The following is a 20,259-nucleotide window of genomic DNA, read 5'->3' on the forward strand; positions in this document are numbered from 1 at the left end:
CCAAACTACATTTGATTCTATATTCTTTATATAGTTTTTCGATGATGACTAAAGAAATCTCAAATGGGCTAAAAATAAAAAAAGCCAACATCTGCCAAAGCAAACCAGCTTAAACATATCACTTGCACCTAGTGGCCAAGAGTGCCATCAGAGTGGCCAAGAATTCACACAACGGTCATGGTCAATAACGACTCATATTCATACATACATCCTACTTCTATTGTGTGTTTTTTTTAAATAAGGCAAATGAAAACATTCAGAAGTTTCAAAAGGTAAACTGAAAAGGTCATCAAAGCCCCCCCCCCCAAGCAGAACACAGACACGTCTTTTAACATATTTTATAGATATTTATATATATTTTAAATCAAACACAATTAAATAGAATATGGTTTAGGTACATGAATACTTGGGCGTCAGAGGAGTAATAGAGGTGGTACATAGTACCAAAAACCTATACACAGCCTTTCTGTTTCTTCTTATTGACAATACACAGTGTGCCTTTATACAACCAAATATTGCAATGGAATAACATTCTATATTCATTCAGACTCTCAAGAACGGAGATGATTGATAATCTTTATAAAGTGATTTTTTTCCAAGTCCTTTGACAAAAAAGCAGTAACAGGAAAAAAATAAAAAGCCCTTCCCACCCCATCAAAACAGAAACATCTCACAAGGAAATATGGGCAAAAACATAATGGAGTGATACCCAAAGCTGTGCTGCCCTGTCGAATGGCTTCATGAACTGAGCAAAAAGCCGGCAGGGTATGCTTATTGTCTTAATGACAGCGAAACGAGCAAAGGTCACAAGTGGCAAAATTCCAAACGACCAGCAGAAGCAGGAGGTGGGGGGACTGCCAAACAGAACTGAGTGATTTAAAAATTTTTTTCTTCTTTAAAAAAAAAAAAAAAAGTCCTATCTGGGACCAAATATCCCAGTTCAAGGACAGCACAAGATGAAAAACTGGAGTGAATCATTATGTTATAATCAATAAACCAATTGGTATTTTTAAATACGCTGCTTCTTCTAAATGCTTTTCGGACAACAAAGAGTAACCGGAGAGCAGGGAGACTTTGACGCTCACACAACGGCATTCTTAATTGCACCTTCGGCCTTGTGTTAGCAACACAATCACACCAGTGAACCACTGGTTTTTAAATATTTTGCATCTCAGAAGCTAGTTAAAACGCAAAATTCAATATCTCTGCCAAAGGTGAGGAGATTGTAGTCACTTCACTCATGGCCTGTTACTTTCCTTCAAAATTAATGCTTCTGCAAAGGAAGGAAATACATTTAGTTTGTAGTTAATACTCACCTAGTTTTGGTAAGGAAAGCATGCCTTCCCAAGGAACATTTTAAGGATAGGGCAGAATCTTCTTAGACACTTGCTCTGCCGTCTTCATAATGTGTGATTATTACTATAAGTAACATTAGCAATAGAACTAGTGCTAAGCTTCCCCTCACACCTTCTAGGGTGAGTGCCCAAGACTATTCACGAGAGTTTAACAATCTCTCAAAAATGGCTTCTCACTGTTGTGAAGTCCATCAATCACATTCTTCTGGCAACAACATACAGACCACCCTCTGTCTCTTTAAAAATCTTCCCTATGTGTGCTACAAGTGCAGTGGCAGGCAGATTTCTGGATGTGACTCTGCATTTGGTGTGGGAGGCCTTGGGTTGCTCCCAATTCTTCCTTAGGAAATGATGGCGATATCAGTGATCAAAGTACAGTGCTTATTTTCATTGGCTGTGTTAAAGAAGAATCCAACCAAAGGAAAAAAGTTCACTTATCTTCAAAAGCAGATTTCCTTGATCTCAAGTCTAAAATCATAGCTGGAAAAAAAACAGAAAGACTGAGTCAAACTTAACCTAGCTGATGCTCATTCATTATTTACTGATCACGTGGCTAGGTGCTATGGCGTCCTCTGCTGCCTATGAGATGGCACTCTGGCTGAGAGGAAGAGAAAGAAGAAGGGGAATGAGAGAAGAGCCTAGCACTGCTCTGCAGTGGCCAGCCAAGGTTTCATTAAAACAGGCTGGACTTCACAGAATCAAACCGTTCAAACTGCTTGTCCACTGAGGTTGAGAAATTTGCCCAAGGTCATAGAGCCAGGATTGGCAGGACTAGACCCAGAAGCAGCAAGGTTTTCTGGCCCTCGGCTGGGTCTCCTTCCACCAATGCTGGGCTCTGAAGAGAGGGATGCAAGGTAACAAGAAACATGGGTATGTCCTAAAATATAAATATAAGACCATTTGGACATACTGCATGCAAATCTTCTTCTAAAAGGTTGGATCTCCAAATCTACCTTTTCTGTACGACCTTTACATTTCTCCCAATTAAATATATTATTGTCAGATAATATAAGGCAGTCACCACAAAAAGTGGGCCTCTATTTTTATCTTATGACTCTATCTCACTTGCACACAGTGGCAGAAACAGCTAGGGCAGTGTAGATAAAAACCAACTCAACCAAGGCTGCCTTCCTAGTAGAGAAGCACATTCTGCACGTGGAACAGAGGGTGCTTCTGCTGGAAATACACCCCCAGTGTCATTCAAAGATGCTCAGAAACAGCTCAGTGCAGAAAAGCCCACATTGAAGCAGGTATTACCGCAATGCTTAAAGAAGTGATGAAGGAAGACGCGGTTGAGGCCAAATCCAGATCCCAAATGCCCAAACTCATCAGAGAATTCCTTTCTCTGTGTCTTTCCAGCTACTCCTTAGGCCAATCAGCCAGGGGAACCTCTATGTCCTTTCTGAGCATCTAAGCAGAGCCTACCTATCCTCCGTTCAAGAGAGTCTGTCCTTAAACACTCTGCTTAGGTGGAGGTCTGAGGTTGACACTGGGTTTGAACTTTCTCCAAATATTCTCAGAGGATTTGATTTAGAAAAAGATTTCAACAGAAAGCAGATTCCGTTCAGCCACATGAAGCGGCACAGGAGCAATGAAAGAGCACCATGTGGTTAGCTGGGTGGCCTTGATGTCCACTGTTACCTAAGCCACTCTAGCTAACTTCCTTCCATGTATCTGTGAATTCACTGGGCTGCTTCTGCCCCCCTTTCATGCCTTCTGGTCTGTGCTATTTTTGTCCGTGTCTTTCAACATATGCTTAACAAAGAGCCCACCACGTTGGCAGCCTCCTCTGTTCTTTTAATATCCCGGGCAGGGGGAAGCTGGGGGCAGGAAGCCAATGGAGGGCCCTAGCTACCCACCTGCTACCATCATTCTCACCGCACAACTGAGATCCTTGACATCTGTTGCTACTTTTGCCTTACAAGGTGCTGCTGCGAATAGGCTGTGGCAGCTTATGCCCACTATGCATCTTTTCACTGCCCTTTGGGCCACTTATGATTTTGAGTCTTCTGATGTCATGGTATTTCTTGATTTGCAACCACATAATCAGTAAGCCCAACTGGCACTTTAAAGCACCTACTATCTATAAGCACCGAGCATCACAAAGACAAAAATGAAATAGTCCTAAGGCACTCTCTGGAGTATAATATATATCTATTAATGGCCTAACAGGACAGACGATCCATCAGCATGCATGTCTTTGACTGGGCTGGATGTATTTTTCATGCGTTTAATTTTTGTAGTATGGCTAGTCAGTCCAATGTCCATTCTATTACTATGATTTTCTTTCACTGAAGCTCTGGAATGTTTTGGAGTGTGGTACAACTTACATAAAAACATTTAAAGAATATCACCATCAATAAGTAACTCTTTCATTTGGACTCAGATCCCTAAACAAATTTTATTTCTGGTCATCCCTCCTCCCTCCCCCACCCCACTGCTTTATTTAGGTTGCTCATAACTCATAAATACTGACGTGTGAGCATGCTGCCTCTCCCTTTAGATTACACACTCCTTGAGGGCAAGAGCTATTCTTTTTATCTCTGCACGTCCAGCACTTAGAGCGGTGTTTGTCACATAGCCTAAAAATAAATAAGTGAAAGCAAACATATATGCATGTGTGTGTATTCATATCCACTACACATCTCCTTCAGTTATGAAAAGATCTGGCTGGCGCACAAAGTCATCCTAGAATGCCTATCTCGTGCTTCTGCCTTGATATGTGCATGAACGCTTGAAAAGACTGTACAGGCATCACAAAGCAGGCCTCACCTTCTCTGAGGGGCAGAAGGAACAGCTGTGCTCTTTGCATTCTTTGTACAAGGACGACTTGCTAAACACAGTGTCGGGGGCACTGATGGGAAAGACTACAATGGTGGCCATCCCACTAGCATCACTGCAGAGGTCAGGTCACTAAGAATCAACTGCAGATGTTTCATTTCGTATCTATTTGTTTTCCTACTAGTTTCGTCTACAAATTTTCTTGGGATGGTCTGGCTGAGTTTGACTTCACATGGAGTCCCCTGCTACTCTGTGAGGAGACAGAATCCACAGGTTTCATTCTCTTCCTCCATGATGTTGTGCAAATGAACCTGTCTTCTAAATCAGTGGCATCACAGCTGCTAAGGAATGCCTCTTAGTTTGGCAAAAAGAGCCAAAACCTACTGGTTAGGGTGCCTTCTATGACCATGCAATATTTAAAAATTTTTATTCTTTTAACTTTTCTATTATATTTTCTTATTCTGGGGTACTTAATGGAATTCATTATTCTTCAACCCAAACTCTTCCTAAATTCCCTATTTTTGCCTACGGCCCAGGTTTTACAATCTCAGAATCATCCTCAATTCTCAGCTCTCCTTCACCCCCCAATCATATCCAATCAGTTGCTAAGTCCTATAGATTCTGCGTCCACCTCTCTCTCCTCCATTCCCTTTCTGTCCACCCACCCACACTAGCACATTCAACATAATTTTAAAAAAATTTATTAAGCAACTACTATGTCTCTATTAGGGACTTTGAGAGGCAGAGGTGAGAAGGGAGAGCACTGAATAGTAGTCCAGGAGAGAAAGGGATAAGGGCCTGAACCAGGATGAGAGTCAAGTGGGTGGAGAGAAGGGCATGGATGGAGGTGTAACAGAAAAGCAAAACAGGGCAACTGACAGGTGGTGGTGGGAGTGGGAAGTGCTGACCTATATCACTCCTATCCCAATGGACACTACCTTAGGATAGAGACGGTTTCATTTTTTGTATTAGTGTCCACAATTCCTGATACACAATAGGAACTTAATAAATGCTGGTTGATGAATGGACTAACCCAGGTGAACGTGACCAGTTTTACACGAGTCTGGAGAGAATGTGAGTCTTTACCTTGGTTGACTTCTCTAACGGTGAGTCATACTGTGCCTGCTGCATCACATCATTGACTATCATCTTTGCTATCTTCCAAGCCATCTCTTCTTGGGCCTAAAACAAAGCATTCAGCAGCTGGCTCAGAGGCATTTAAGACGATGCTCCAGTCCCATGCGGGTTCTCTAACATAAGCCCACTTTGTGTGGATGGCCTTCATGTAACCTGCGGGCCTCCGCTGCCATCCAACCTGCAGTCTTAGAGGCCTTTTGCTTTTTCATGTGATTCTCCCAGGCATCCTATGAGACAGGCAGCGGTACAAGGCTTCTAGCCCCCAGGTTACATGAGGAACCCAAAGTCCAGAGTTCAGTGACTGGTGACTGAGGACAAGTTTTCTGGCACCTTGGCCGGTACACTTTCCATTAATCATAGTTATGAGAGAAGTTAGGCTGTTACTCTGGCCCTAGCAGGTTAAAATGCCACTCCTTTCTTCTGAGAAATAACTAATCAGCACTCAACGTAAGGAACAATTTTGTGGTGCTTGATCAAGGCAAAAAAAATGCTCCTTCTGAGTCCCCATTCTCCAGAATCTGCTTAGAGGATTAAAAGCAAATTTTGAGTTACCACAAAGAGACTGATCCTAGGGAGTCAAAGAAGCCATTTTCCCCAACCCCCCCAAGGCAATAAGCTCAGTTTTGGTGCTTTTATTTACCAGGGAGGCAAGACTATTTCTTACAGTTGTAGAACAAGATAGATATATGTAGTAGGTGACAGAGCACAAACACCTACCCTTTGGCCACCAAATTATCCGCAGTTAGACTGAATACTGTAATTAGAAAGGAGACTAGGGGCCACAAAAGTACTACTCTTCCTAACAGAGTCCTGGGCAATGGGAGCCCTTTGATTTCACCAAACTGCTGAAAACCTGGTGGTCTCACTTAAAGGGAGCCTAAGTAAAAGAGGAAATGGCACCTTACTCAGAGGGAATGAGATTTAAAACCAGGTATTTACTCTTACTTGGAAAAAAAATTACCTCATCAGTGTTTCCCTGCACCCATTTCTTCATGGCTTGTGAGAACATGGAACCTATTTAAAAAAAAAAAACAAAAACAAACAACAAAAACCCAAAATTGATTATAGCTTTCCAGGTCTGATTTCACATATTCATGAAGTGCCTGAACCTCTCTTTCAATAAACCCCACATCCAAGGTTAGACACAATAGGGTGGTTTTATTTTTTAACTTCTTCACAAGACTAGACAATCAGCACACAACCACTGATAAAATATTTTTTCTTCAGGAAAATCAGTATTTGTCTTGCAGAACCAGATGACAGAACATAAAATTCATTTAGTATCTGGCTAAGTCTTTCCAGATACGCAGAAATATTTTAGGTTTGGGGCCCTGCTCTCTTCCCTCTATACTCTTTCTGGGTCTTATGAAAAGCACAGAAAGAATCCCCAGAAAGTGATCCCAGCAAGCCCAAGTCCACTCTGCCCCAGGGCACCTTCTCTTATTAGTAGAGAGATAAAAAAGCACCATCCCAAGTCATGATGAGGCAACAGAAAAAGCACCTGCTGCCTGAATGAGTGGGCTTCCTTTAGTCTGTACCAAAAGCGCTCAGCTAGATCTGTGAATCTCCCCCACCCAGCTAGTATAGAACTCTATGCAGCAAGGCACCCAGCTCCAGCCCCACTGACTCCTTAGAGACGAAATGACCATCCAGCTCCTTCAGAAAATCCAACCTCTCCACCACCTCAATGCTTGTGACAGGCAGCCCCTGCTCACCACATCCCTTTTTGCTTATATCCCTCCTCCAACTTCCCCACTGAGCCATCCTCAATGAAAAGTTGTAATCACTATCTAAGAACAAAACAAAACTGTACCAGTTGGAGGTCTCCTCGCTGGAACAAATACAAAACCAAAGATAGTAAGTAACCTTATCGGCTCCCATGGGTTTAACTCTCGTCTCTATGTCAATGACATATACCTGCATGTGGGTTATCTACAGTTACAGAGAGGTCAGTGCTCCCTGAACTTCCGTTTTGCATCACCAATAGCCTACTGGACATTTTAAAGTGGACGTCCCCGACATCACGTATAAAACCGAACTCGTCCCTCTTCCAAATTCCTTAATTCTGTCAAAGGCATAACCATCCTCGCAGGCTCCCAGGCTCATCACCTCAGCACTACCCTCTCCTCCTCATTCTCCTCAGTCCACACATTCACTGGCCGCCAAATCTGGCCTAACTCCCCCTCCCTTATATTTGACCTCTTTCTCCGCTCCTCACACAGCTGCTTCACTGGTCTCTCCCACACACTGCTGCCAAAGGAATTTTCCTCATGTGCCGATCTAACCACGTGACCCTGCTGCTCCATCACCTGCAGTGGCCCTCTACTGCCTCTGGGACCAAACACACACCACTCTGTCTAGGTTGGGAAGCCCTCTGCACTCCAGCCCCACCCCGCATCACGCCTGTTCTGGTGCTCTATGATCTGGTGGCACTGCCCTTTCCTCTGCTCTTCACAGATGACTCTGCACCTCCTGCCACCATGCCTTTGTCTTGGCTGTCACTCCATCTCACAGATTCAACTGGAGCCCCACCTTCCACAAGACTTTCCTAAATCCTCCCCACTCCCAGGGCTCTCTCTCCAACTACACTGCACTCAATGATTCGGCATCGATTCTGTCTATACTCAAGGATGCCTTGTCTCCCCCAACAGAATGTAATCTTACCAACAGGGACTGCCTCATTCTTGGTATCTGTATACCTCAAGAGCCTAGCTAATGCTCTTTCTCTTAAACTACCTTGTATTACCCAACTTTCATACACCTACATTTTTGTATGTATATGTATCTGTTGATGCACTTTGTATTTATGTTCTATACACTGTTAAATGCACCTGCTATCTCCACCACTAGAATGAGTTCACTGTAAGTAGGAATTAAGCTATTTTGTGTACTTGTATCCCCAGGGCCTAGTACAGTGTCAGGTGTATAGCAGGCGCTTAATAAATACTTTGTTCAGTGATTATTAATCTTAAACAGGTTAAAGGCTACACGAAATCTTTAGCCTTTGCAAAAATGAACTTACTTGTCTTTATTTTTGAATTCACGTAAATTAGTTTCTTTATCTAAAGCAATTCAGTCAATCAAGTTAAAACTCAGAGTTTCTAATTATCCTCTTAACGACTGCACATTGGCTTCTGAAATCTTCATTTATCAGTGGAAACCAAATACTGTGAAACTCAAGTCAGTTTCTAAGATGCGTAGGAAGCAAAAAGCACTCTACATTCAATTCTTGAATAAAATCAGAGTGATATTTGCCCAACTTAGCTTTTATTGACTGAACAAAGTGAGATCTGTTTCCACTTAACCGTCTGACAGCTCCCATTTGTTCACTGATCACTGAACTTTTTTATGTGATTGTGGTACATTATGGCATCTCAAGACACCCCGTAAGTCCAACTTTGATTTAGAGTAGAGGGTCCCAAACATAGCACCCCCTTTAAAAAAAAATTACTCAGCACTCCTCTGGAAATCTACTTTCTTTAACCTTCTAACCTTTTTTTCCATTGGCATCATTTAAAAAAACATATAAAATACTTTTTAAAAAAATGACACAACTTAAATTTAATAATTTATTTTAAATTTGTGGGTTTTTCCTGCATTGAAATTTTGATGACACAATACTGCATCATGTCACCATATACCATCATATCGTAAACAGGTCATTACACACACACACAAACACACACACACACACACACACTCCTGCCGATGCGTGCTAGACTTCCTGACAATGCATGTGACCTGTCAGTGGATTTGACTACTGATCAGTTACAACTTGCATTTTATGTGTTTATTCAGAAACTGATGTAATCACTGTGACTTATTTTTATTTAACACTCCCAACTGCATCTGAGGCTACTACCACTCCCCACTGGATTGTTCCAGCGCCCCAAAGGGAGCAGTATCACCCACTTTGGAAACCTCTGATTAAGAGTGCCACCTTGAAACAAAATGGCGGCTAAACAAAATACGACTATATCTCAAGTATTTTTTAAAGAGATTTCAATTAAATTTGGTTCACAGGCAGGAGTTACAAAGATGACTGCACTAAACAGTTTAGATTTCCTAAAACCGTAGTCAATCCTTAACATTCATGCATTTAATTTTCATGACTTTAAGCATTTGCGTGATTTTAATTGGTGACCTCATTTTTACTTTTACGTTAGCAACTGTGCACATTTGTAACCATGCACAGTAGAGAAAGAAATGACAGGTGTTGTATGCAAGTTTATGGTATCCTGGTATCCTACCAGGGGCTTCACTAGTCTTATTCACCCTACCACTGTAAAGAGAAGTCCCATTCCCGTCCCCTACCCCATGTGTTCACTGCATATTTCCATTGTTTGCCTTGAAAACTCAACTTTTGTGTTTCAATTATGCCCCCAAAGCGTAGAGCAAGTCCTTTGGGCTCTAAGCCCAAGCATGCAAAATCAGTGATACAGCTTAGTGAGAAAATAAAAGCGTTAGATAAACTCCGTGCATATTGGCCATAAGCTTGGTGTTAACAAATTGATAATTTGTTATATCCACAAAAGGAGGAAAGTATTTATAGCACTGTAGATTCCATGTGTTACAAAAGGTGAATATTATCTGAAATCAACGTTTTTGTTTTTTTTTAATAGAGATGTTAGCACATAAGGGCACAGAATTCTAAGGAATTATTAGTGAGAAAAAATGTTTTACAAGTTACCAATTTTATTTTGTGAACTGCATTTTACGGGTAATTTCATGGTTACTGTTAGGCAAAGTGCCTATTATCAGAATTAATGTTTTATTGTAAAGAATTGTATGCAGAAAAGTGTATTATTTCAGAAATCTCTAGTGAAAGGTTACAGTTTTTGGTGGGTGAAGGAACCTAACCCCCTATTGTCCCATAGGTTCAACATATCAACATTTTGCATTTTTTTTTTTTTTTTTTACTTTTGCGCTGTTTCTAGGAACATTACCCCTACAAAAGTTGAGACTGATTGTATTGCTTTTAAGTGTATAACTTAATGGCCTAATAGCCAGTTTTGTGAAGAACATGCCAGGCACAAGTTGAATAAGAAAATAAAGAGTTTACTTCATAAAATCTACTCTAGTCTTTGTACCTGAAGGTACCTTAATGACTGTCAATGTACCAATACAAAGGAATATTCAGTCTTAAGTGTAAAGAATACCACAAACCTCTGGATTTCTTTACATCAGGCTCAGGCTCAGATTCCCGGATGAACTGCCCTAGGTCACTGACTCTCCCAAAGGTCATCTTCCTGAAGGGAAGAGAATAAGGAAATGACAAACTGCAAGAGTCAGCTCTAATCTTCATGAGGAAAATTTTATTATTACTCATCTCTACATAGTTGTCTAGAAAAATGGCAACTACTGTGTGGCCCACTTAGAGCAGCCTTACTTCATTTAAAGTGGGATTGTTTAACCAGAACACACAGAAGACAAGTTGGGACTATCATTTAATAAAATGTGCAACCAATCCAAATTTCAAACAATGGAAATGATCTTTTTCACAGACCTTCAGGAGGGCATTAGAATCACAGAGTTGCAAAGCACTTTAGAAATCCCCATATTTTGACCCTATTATTTTATAGCTAAGAACATCGAAACCTCTTTGTCTAATCCTATATTTTATACAACAAAACATGTGGAAATGAAGCTATAGGTGAGTGGATTTATTCCTAAAAAACCCAACTCACATCTCTGGTGAAGTATTAATTCTTTTGGACCCTGGGGATACTATTTACTAAATGACTATTATAAAGAACTAAAAAAGTACCTGAGAGTTTGTAAAAAAAACAGATAGACTCAAAGTTCCTAAGTTCTTTCATCTGGCTCAATCCACCATCAATTCTTATTGACCAATTGCTGCCCATTTAAAACCAAGGAAAGGCTGGTTGTGGCGGTGCACACGTGTAACCCTTTCTCTCACAGACAGCTAGTGGATCATTGAAGCTGCAGTGGGCTAAGGGGACTGAGTGTTAACACTAATGAGCTGAGGCCCAGGAGCCGGGGGCTATGAGGTCACCTTGGGAGGAGTGGACCAGCCCAGGTCAGAGATGGAGCAGGTCAAATCTACATGCTAGTGGGCGTTAGGCCCATAAGTGGTCTCTGCACTTCCAGCCTGGGCTAGATATGGAAACTTCCTATCAATCAAATCAGTAAAAGGTTCTGTTCTATTCTCTGTAATTTGTAAGGATTTTCATTCTTCCAAATAATTCTACTCATCTGACATAACTGAAACTAAGCCCAAAGGAATCTCTTTTTCAAGGCTGTATAGGATGGTGGCAATAGACAGTAGGGAGGACAACCTCCCCCTTAGAGGCTGCAGGCTACATTGGACTCCTAGTTATTTTGGGTGGGAAATGACAGACCTGTGAATGTTATTTCACAGAAGAAAAAAAATGAGTAAGTCTAATATGAGGCCATGTTACAGGGGGATTCTAAGGTCCAAATGATAGCCAGTCTTTAAGGCTAAAATTTATGCAACCAATTTCCTAAGCAGAGAAGATTTAGTTTTTAGTTCTCCAACTTATAAGCTGAAGATTGGCAAGTTTTAGTTCTCTAACTTATAAGGTTGATATTGGCTTTTTGCCTTTAAAAATATATGTATATCTTATATATCTGGATCAATGATGATCAAAGACTGCTCTAACACAAGATTTCACTAGTAAGTAAAATCTGCTAAGCACCTCACGTACATTTGGGATTCCTCAATATAAGAAAATTGAATAGATTGTATAAAGTAGATGTAAATCCACGACAGTGGCAAAAATCTGCCACTCGCTCACTTTACCCTGCGTATGTCCGCTGATATAAAGATTCGGGATCCAGACTTGCAGCATCTACAATTATTGCTTCATCAAAATTTTTCAGGATTTTAACATTGGCCTTCTTCACACTGAACTACAACAGAAATTCTACATGTTAGTGCCAAATGCAGGAAACAAATTCACCTAGAGTTTTCTGAATCACATAGGTTACAGTACTAATCATTGCTGCCTCTACTGTCAGGGCTATTAAGCTGAAGTCACAGAGGCAAAGTTACCCAGCCATGCAAGACATGATCTGCCATGTATCCCCAAGGCAACTTAATGCTTGCAAAATACTACAAAGCAATAAAGCCAAAATAAAAAGCCAAGAAGAAAAGTAGTAGGACAATTTTTTGTTTATGAACATTCTAATAAAAATTGGATATCCAAAATCTACAAGCTGATGCAAATTTGTAAGATTAAGATCCATGCCCAATGGCTAAGTGGTCAACACCGACTGTCAATAACTCCTCGAAAAACCATTTACACTATCCAGTAATCTAGGAAATGAAAATCTGTTTAAAAAGTCAGACACGTAATACCCATTATGTCGGCAAAGCAGTTCACTAAGACCCCAAAAACAAAGCTATGATTTTTCTAACATGAAAAGCCTGTAGAAGGATTCAGAAAAGAAATGAAGTCTCATCACATTCAGGCAATTTCAGTTTTCTGCGGGAGCACCAGCTTCAGAACTCATGCTATTTGCTACCTCCTCAACTCAATTAACATCCAGGCTCGAAACAAGCCAGGGCATCCAGCTTTACCCCACTGAGCCCCTTAACACCAGACTGGTTTGAATCCCACCTCTACTAAGCGTCGAAGCACTAAACCTCTGAGTCAATGGACCAAGATTAGAAGATCTATATTTCTTCCAGAGACCACAGTGACTTTTAAAAGCAGGCTTCTGCTTCAAAGAGATTCCACGAGGCACACCGTCTAGCTGGTTAGTACCTCTCAAGCTGGGAACAGCCTACAGAGATGAAATGCCCAAGAAACATTCCTGGAAACAAAGGAACATTTACTTAGGAGATGGAAAAGAAGCCATCAGGGAAAAGAGGAAACTGATCCTAGGGTTGGTCCTGCATAAAACTGAACTGTCTCCTGACTGAAATGGAAACACTGGCTCCAGTGACCTCCTACAGCCAGAAGATAATGAGAGCCAAATTGGATTTAGGTTGGGCTCTGTAATTCTTTCAAGATAACAGCTGGAAAGCACTCCCAGGAAGCACTATATATTTTCACTTTCACTGTTTAACCTCAAAGCCCAAGGCAACATAGCCATTTGCAATATCTGACAGCCTCTTTGGAGGACCAACGTGCATCCATCAGGTCACACCAAACTACCTTATAAGCCCTGCTGACAGCACTTTTATCTCTGCACAGCTTGACTAAAAAGAGCAGTCAGCCTGACGAGGTGATGAGTAAGAACTGAGAATAACCCAGTCCAAAAGGTTAAAGTTGGGGACATTGGGGACATTCCTATTTTTCAAAATACCATTTTCTCTGGGACTCTTTTATACTCAGAAAACAAAAAAGTGCCCAGGCTATAAAATCCCAAGGCTGGCATTCGTCAGCTCAGCAGAGTGGGGGGAAAGTTGGCTTCGAAGTAGGAAGGCACGAGAGGGGGAGGAGCCTGGAGTCCCAGTTCTGCTACCTGTGGCTGGCTAATCTCAGACAAACCCTTTAACCCTAAAGATGAGCTCACTAGCCATCTTCTCACCAACTGCATCCAGACCGTCATTACTCTCCCAATGCCATTTCAGCTGGTCTGGCTGACTCCAGATTCTCCCCTCTTTAATTCACCAAGCATTATTACAATAGAATCTTTCTACATCACAAATCTAATCACGTCACCCTGGGCTCAAAAACCTCATGCTTTCTTATCACTTACCAAACAAAATCCAGATTCCATCTCTTAGCATTAAAGGCCTCCAGCCTTGGTCCTAGCCTCTGGCCCACCTTTCTAGCCTGATAGACAACCATTCTCTATGTGCGACCAGCGTTCCTGCCAACATAGACTATGCACCGCTCCCGAGCAGTCCCTGTGCTGTCCTACCTTCTCGCCTTTATTCAAGTTCCCCCAAGAACTGCCTCCCTAATTCAAACTCCTACCCTTCCTCCAGGCCAAGCCCAATGGCCATGTCTTCTCTGATGTCCCCACCCAAAGGCCATCTCTTCTCCTCCTCCTCTGCTCTCCAAGAACAAAGTGCCCTCTTGTCACATTCTGCCTTGTATTAAATTATTTAGGCACATGTCTCACCTCCCCTACTAGAAGATATGCTTCTTATTCATCTCTATATCCCCAACCCAAAGAAAGCACTTAGTAGATGCTTGATAAATGTTTTCTGACTAGATAAATAACACATGTGGAAGCAGTTCTAAAACCACAAAGTATTCTCTCTATATACGGTATTATTACAAGTCAAAATCATATAAAAGCCATAAAAACAGCTTCTCACATAACAAAATTAAAAATTAAAAAGACACAATGTTTCAAGCCACCACAGCATTTCTTTTCCTTTATTCTATAAAGAAGGCATCTTAACAATAGTCATTTAACATGACTAATGTGGAAATATGTTTTACATTATTACACATGTATAACCTATATCAGACTGCTTGCCGTCTTGAGGAGTGGAGAGGGGAGGGAGAAAAATTTGGAACTCGAAATCTTTCAAAAAATGAATGATGGAAATTGTCTTTACGTGTAATTGGAAAAAATAAAACTTTTAAAAATTAAAATAAGATAGTTGTTCAACTGCATATATGTAACCTATATAAAACTGCTTGCCTTCTCAATGAGTGGGAAAAGAGGGAGAGAATTTGGAGCTCAAATTTTTTAAAGATGAATGCTAAAAATTGTTTTTACATGTAATTTGAAAACAATAAAATGTTTTAAATTTCTAGTTTATCCCAAGCAGAGCTGTCTGCATTAAAAGAGATGAATTCACAGACCAGTTCATAACTAGCTATTCAAGCAAAGTAAGGATGATATCATGAAGGGTAACTACCACTGCCTTCCACAAAACATAGCTATAGTGCCACAGAACAATGGACTAGATTGACCTCTGCTCTGACCCAGTGTGAGATTCCTTATGATTTTAATGGTGTCACAAAGAAAAGCTAAACATAAGAAATAAGAAACATCCCTTCTGGGGTTAACCAATGTGTTACTGCGCTGATACCCTTGAATATATGCACACTATAAGATGGATGCACTGCATTTCCTGTTCATCTCTAACTCCAAAGTGATACAAAGTCTGAAGAGCTCATCAGCAGCCTTTGATGCATAAACTCCGAGCTCCAGAAGATGATCAGTTTGTACCTGAGCAGAACCATCAGAACTACTTGAATGAGACTCATGGTCAGGAGGGCCCCCAAAGCCAGCAATCGTCAGTGCAATATTTCCTCCTGCAAATTCATCGCCTCGTACTGAATGGATAAGGTCGTTCAAGTATTTATAATAAAGATTGCTGGACAGGAAGCCAGGTAAAAAGACCTACAACAAAGCACAAGGATTCCTTTTTAATGAACAAGCAGAAATGGGACAGAACTTAAGCTGGAGACCACTCCAAGACCCTCGGTCACCTTCTCCATCGTTGTCCAGGCCTGACGCAGTGGCGTAGTGAAACAGCTCGGGAGGGGCCCTCCTTCCCTGCAGATGTTGGATTCAATTTCTAATCTGACAAAGTCATCAAATCCAAGAGGATGTGTAGCTTGAAGGGAGAAGTACCTGTGGCAAGAAAAGAGAAAGACGGGTCACAGAAGCCCACATACACTCAATTCCAAATAAGACACCAGCCAACTTTGGCTCGCAGGCCAGAAAGGGACAAACAAGGCCGCCCGTCTGCACAGCGGTAATGACGACACACCACTTGTTACCACCCCCTCCTTGCTCCCAGGTCCCCACTGCTATTTGATGTCCCTCAGCTTTTAACAAGTCCAGGTACCCCAGTGCCGAGGATGCCTGGCACAACTTTAACTGAAATTCTGGAAGGACACATAGTACTCATCCAGAGCTCTCAACCTAGAGTCAGAACTACTGGGTACAAATTCCAGCCCTGACATTTATGACCAAGGAAAAGTCATTTAACTGCTCTGAGACTCAATTTCCTCCCTGTACAAACAAATTCCAGCCCTGACATTTATGACCAAGGAAAAGTCATTTAGCTGCTCTGAGACTCAATTTCCTCCCTGTACAAACACGGCCCCAAGTAGCAAGGAGGACATATTCTTTGGACTTCTCAGCTGAAGGCCTTGCTGCAGCTTTGTTCCCTGCGCAAGCTTATGGGGAGAAAAAAGGAATGGATGAGCCAGGAATAGCTGGCCACAAAGGCCTTCCAACGGGCAGGTCTATGTTCCAGCCAAATACTTGGGCAAACTGTGCTCAGCCCGCCTGAGTCCTTTCCAAAGAATCCTTCCAGAGTCTCCTGGAGATTCCAAATGACTAATTTGGGAATCGATTCCCTATGGCAACTCTGTTTCAAGGACCCAGTTAAGCTGGTGTGGGCACTTCTTCCACAAACAAAGACTAAAATTTCTCCAGCTTATCTCTTACCCAATAAACAATGAGAAACAATGGAAAGTTTCTCAATAAGGAAGTGATGAGATCAGACCAGTGCTCTGGAAAGACTGTTGTGGAAGCTGAAGGAGAAAGAGGAGAGATGACAATGACCCAATCAGGGCAGCAGTGGCTGGAGAAGGGATGTTTGCAAGAGATGATATCGATGTAGGATCAACAAGCCCACAACTGACTGGAGATGGGAAGTAAGGAACCAGGGAGAGTAAAAATTCATCTTGAAACTAAAAACCTAGGTGACTGGGAATACGGTAGTACCTTTAACAGAAAGAGGAGTTGTAAGAAGGGGCAGGTTACTTGCACTTTGAATGTGGTGGGCTGAGATATCAATGAGACATACAGGACAGACCTAACGTGCAACTAGAGTTAGGCACCACGCTGGGTGTATGTCGATTGACTGGTTCACGAGACAGAGTACCAGTGGATCTACACATCTGGGAGGCAGCTGAATAGAAATGGTCATTGAACTAATGAGACCCAAGAGAATAAATGGTGAGGGAAAACAGAAGCCAGAACAGTGTCTTAAGGTCCTCAGGATACATGAATACATCAAGGAGAATCGAAAGAGTAGCATCACAGAAGCTAAAGAAGAGGTCATTGCTATCAAAAGCTTCAGGAAAGTCAAGTGAGGAAAAAAAAAATCGCTGGATTTATGAACTAAGAGATCCCCCACAACTCTGAAGAGCACAGTGTCCTCAAGTGGGAAGGTATGAACAAAGAGCAGGCTGTGGCGGGCAGTGAGGACGTAAAGGCAAACAGTGCAGACGACCATCTTCCAGGAGTTTGTCAGTAAAAGGGAAACAGGACCATTAAACGGGAGGTCAACGTCAAGTGACGGTTTTTTTAAGGAAGAGAGTAGAGCTCAGCATGTTTGTAAGTGGTAGGAAAAGCAAGCAATGGGGGAGAAGATGAGTAAGTGCAAATGATGACTAATCAGGGGGAGGGAGGAGAAGGTCCTAGAAGGTACAGTGAAGAGGTCCTGGGAAGGGGAGCTAGCTTTCCCAAGGAGAAGAGCCGCCTCCTTCTCAAACACCGGAATAAAGGAGGCCAGGAAGAAGTGTTTCGATGTGATACAATGGACACAAGGGAATCATCACAGGGGAGCAAAGTGATTGTCCTGGGAAGACTAATCCCACAGACTTATACAGAACGTATTAGAGAAGAGAATAAAGGAAGGGAAACCATTATATGCTCTGCCCTACGACCCTGCAGCCTCTACATAGATGAAATCATCTCTATTCCTTGTTAAAATCAGAGATTTGTTTCAGCAGGGTGTTAGAAAGCACCAGACTTCTGCATCTACCCACTTGTGTCCTATCTGGATACCCTGGACCAGACCACCACCGGCTCCTGCTAGAGACTCTCACAGGACACAACATCAGGGCCTAGAACCGCTGAATCATCTATCACCCTCAACAGACCTTGCTCTAAGTACTGGCATTTTGCCTGGACTCATTCCTCAATAGTCAGCATTCATCCACCCCCTGTCGCTGTGCTCTCGAACCCTCATTCCCTCTCAATCCCAGTGATTCTTTTTTTTTTTTTAAAATCCTACTGACTCTTAACCCCTGGCTGCTACGGTCCAAACTTGATTTGCTGCTGCCCACTCCTTGATCACTCCCGTCAGACCTACCCACTACCAACAATGTCCCACATCAGATTTGCCATCCCCTTCTGTTACGTTCTCCAGCATGCCTTCTCCATAATTAGCAAACTCTGCTTTCATCTTAAAACTTTTTCCTTTCTCATTCCCTCAATTGTCAGGCTTCTGCTATGACCTAGTTCCCTACTGCTGACACTGCATCCTTGGCCTCAACTTCCAGGACTGACCACTTTCACAACACCCCAAATTGGAATACTACTCTAAGCTTCCCATTGTCCCTTCCAGACTTCCCCTCTACCACCATCACACTCAGGAACATTTTCTCACTTGAGGTTCATTCAATCCAAATCTATCACCCAATCAAGATTTTGCTATTTGTTATTTAGCCAACCCCAGGACATTCTCCTTCCTTCTTCAATGAGTTCAGTGCTTGGCTGGCAGGCTTTCTCTCCACCACGCCAAGTTCTGCCCTCCTACTAGGGAACTCCAACATACATACTGATGTTCCTTCAAATACATTAACTTCCCAGTTCCTCAGTCACCTCAGTTTCCATGACCTGCTCCTCCACTGAACCTCAGCAACACAAAGAGATGACCTCATATCCCTTGGTTCTTGCCATCACCCACAAATGTTCGACTCTGCTAGTCATGAACTTCTAAATTTCTGTGTCTGATCATAAGCTTTGATCATTCTTTTTTCCCTTTGCCTTAAGATGCCTCACTTTGTCCCTCATCCTCACTGTAACCTTTAATCCTTATGCCCCTCAATTCTTTCCCAGCCCATCTCCTCCCTTCCACATCTCGATCTCTTGGTGAATCAGTTCAATTCTACACTAGAAGCCCTTGCCCCATTTTATAAACCTAATCATATCTGATCAGACCCCAATATTCATTTACTCCCACTATCTTTTGCCTTTGCCCCTATTTACCTGCTACTGAACACAGCTCGAGAAAATCACAAAATGGTGCCGTTTTCTACAAATACGTCATATGATCTCACCTGGGCCTTCCCTGCAGGAAGGAAATTATGCTTCCCTACTTAAACACAGCAGCTAGTGCAAACTTTTTCATCCCTCCTCAAGCTTTACGTGGTAACCCCCTCTCCCATCCACTCAACTAAGAACCTCACTGAAAAAAACAAGGCTTCACTCAGATATCTTCTTTCACTATCTCCTCCTTTATTCATGTCTCATATGGATTTTTTATGTATCTTCAGCACTCAGCACTGTGGCTGGCATAAGTAAGTGGCTGGCATATATTAAGTGCTCACTGACAGGAAGAGGTGGCTATTCTCCTTGTTAAGGCAAACCCTCTACATGCATCTTTGATCAACAAACTTCAATCTCTATTTGTCTCCTATCTTTTGAGGCTATCCTCCTTGAGAAAGCTGTCTACAGTAGGTGCCTCCATTTGCTTTCTTCTCATCCTCTTAGCTCTTTGCAGTCTGGTTTCCAACCTCATCATTCAACCAAAACTGCTCTCTCCAAAGCTACCAGTGATCTCTTGGTTGCCTTGTCCCAGTTCTCCTTGACCTCTCTTTCAGCCTCTGACACTGTCAATAACCCTCTTCGCCCAGATGCTCTCTGCTTTCTAGGTTTTGGTGACACTGCTCTCTCTTGCTTCTCCTCTAAATGTTCCCACCTAGTCTTCTCTGCTGTACATCTTCACCAAGGCCATGCCCACCCCCAAGACGCCATTTTGGGGCCCTCTTCTCTCTTGACTATCTTGCTGGGGAATCTCTTTTGCTCCCTTGGTTCTACCATCACATCTATACAAATGGTTCCCAGATGTATAGATCCAGTCCTAACCTTCTTTCTGAGTTCCTGTGCTCTCTGTATCACCAACTGCCTCTTACACACCTCAAACTAGTGGTCTCACAAACACCCCAAATGCAACACATCCAAAAGAGAATTCATCCTCTGAAACCCTGCCCTCTTCCCAACTTTCCCATTATTACCAAAGGTACACCAATCTCCCAGTCACTTAGGTTCACAATCTGTTTCA

General features: G+C 42.2%; 1 protein-coding gene across 1 annotated transcript in view; it reads right to left on the reverse strand.

Annotated features, from left to right (window-relative positions):
* Nucleotides 1–326: 326 nt before the first annotated feature.
* AKAP10 (A-kinase anchoring protein 10) overlaps nucleotides 327–20,259 on the reverse strand; it is a 55,213-nt gene continuing 35,280 nt past the window's right edge. The window contains exons 9-15 of the mRNA XM_027861816.1: nucleotides 15,662–15,806; nucleotides 15,399–15,572; nucleotides 12,058–12,167; nucleotides 10,440–10,522; nucleotides 6,235–6,287; nucleotides 5,223–5,318; nucleotides 327–1,835 (exon numbers count right to left, since the gene is read on the reverse strand). Coding sequence (XP_027717617.1) covers nucleotides 1,830–1,835; nucleotides 5,223–5,318; nucleotides 6,235–6,287; nucleotides 10,440–10,522; nucleotides 12,058–12,167; nucleotides 15,399–15,572; nucleotides 15,662–15,806 — 667 coding nt within the window. The 3' untranslated portion in view covers nucleotides 327–1,829. The remainder of the gene's footprint in view (nucleotides 1,836–5,222; nucleotides 5,319–6,234; nucleotides 6,288–10,439; nucleotides 10,523–12,057; nucleotides 12,168–15,398; nucleotides 15,573–15,661; nucleotides 15,807–20,259) is intronic.

Source organism: Vombatus ursinus, unplaced genomic scaffold, assembly GCF_900497805.2.
Source record: "Vombatus ursinus unplaced genomic scaffold, bare-nosed wombat genome assembly UNPS02014768.1, whole genome shotgun sequence".
NCBI classification, from domain to species: Eukaryota; Metazoa; Chordata; class Mammalia; order Diprotodontia; family Vombatidae; genus Vombatus; species Vombatus ursinus.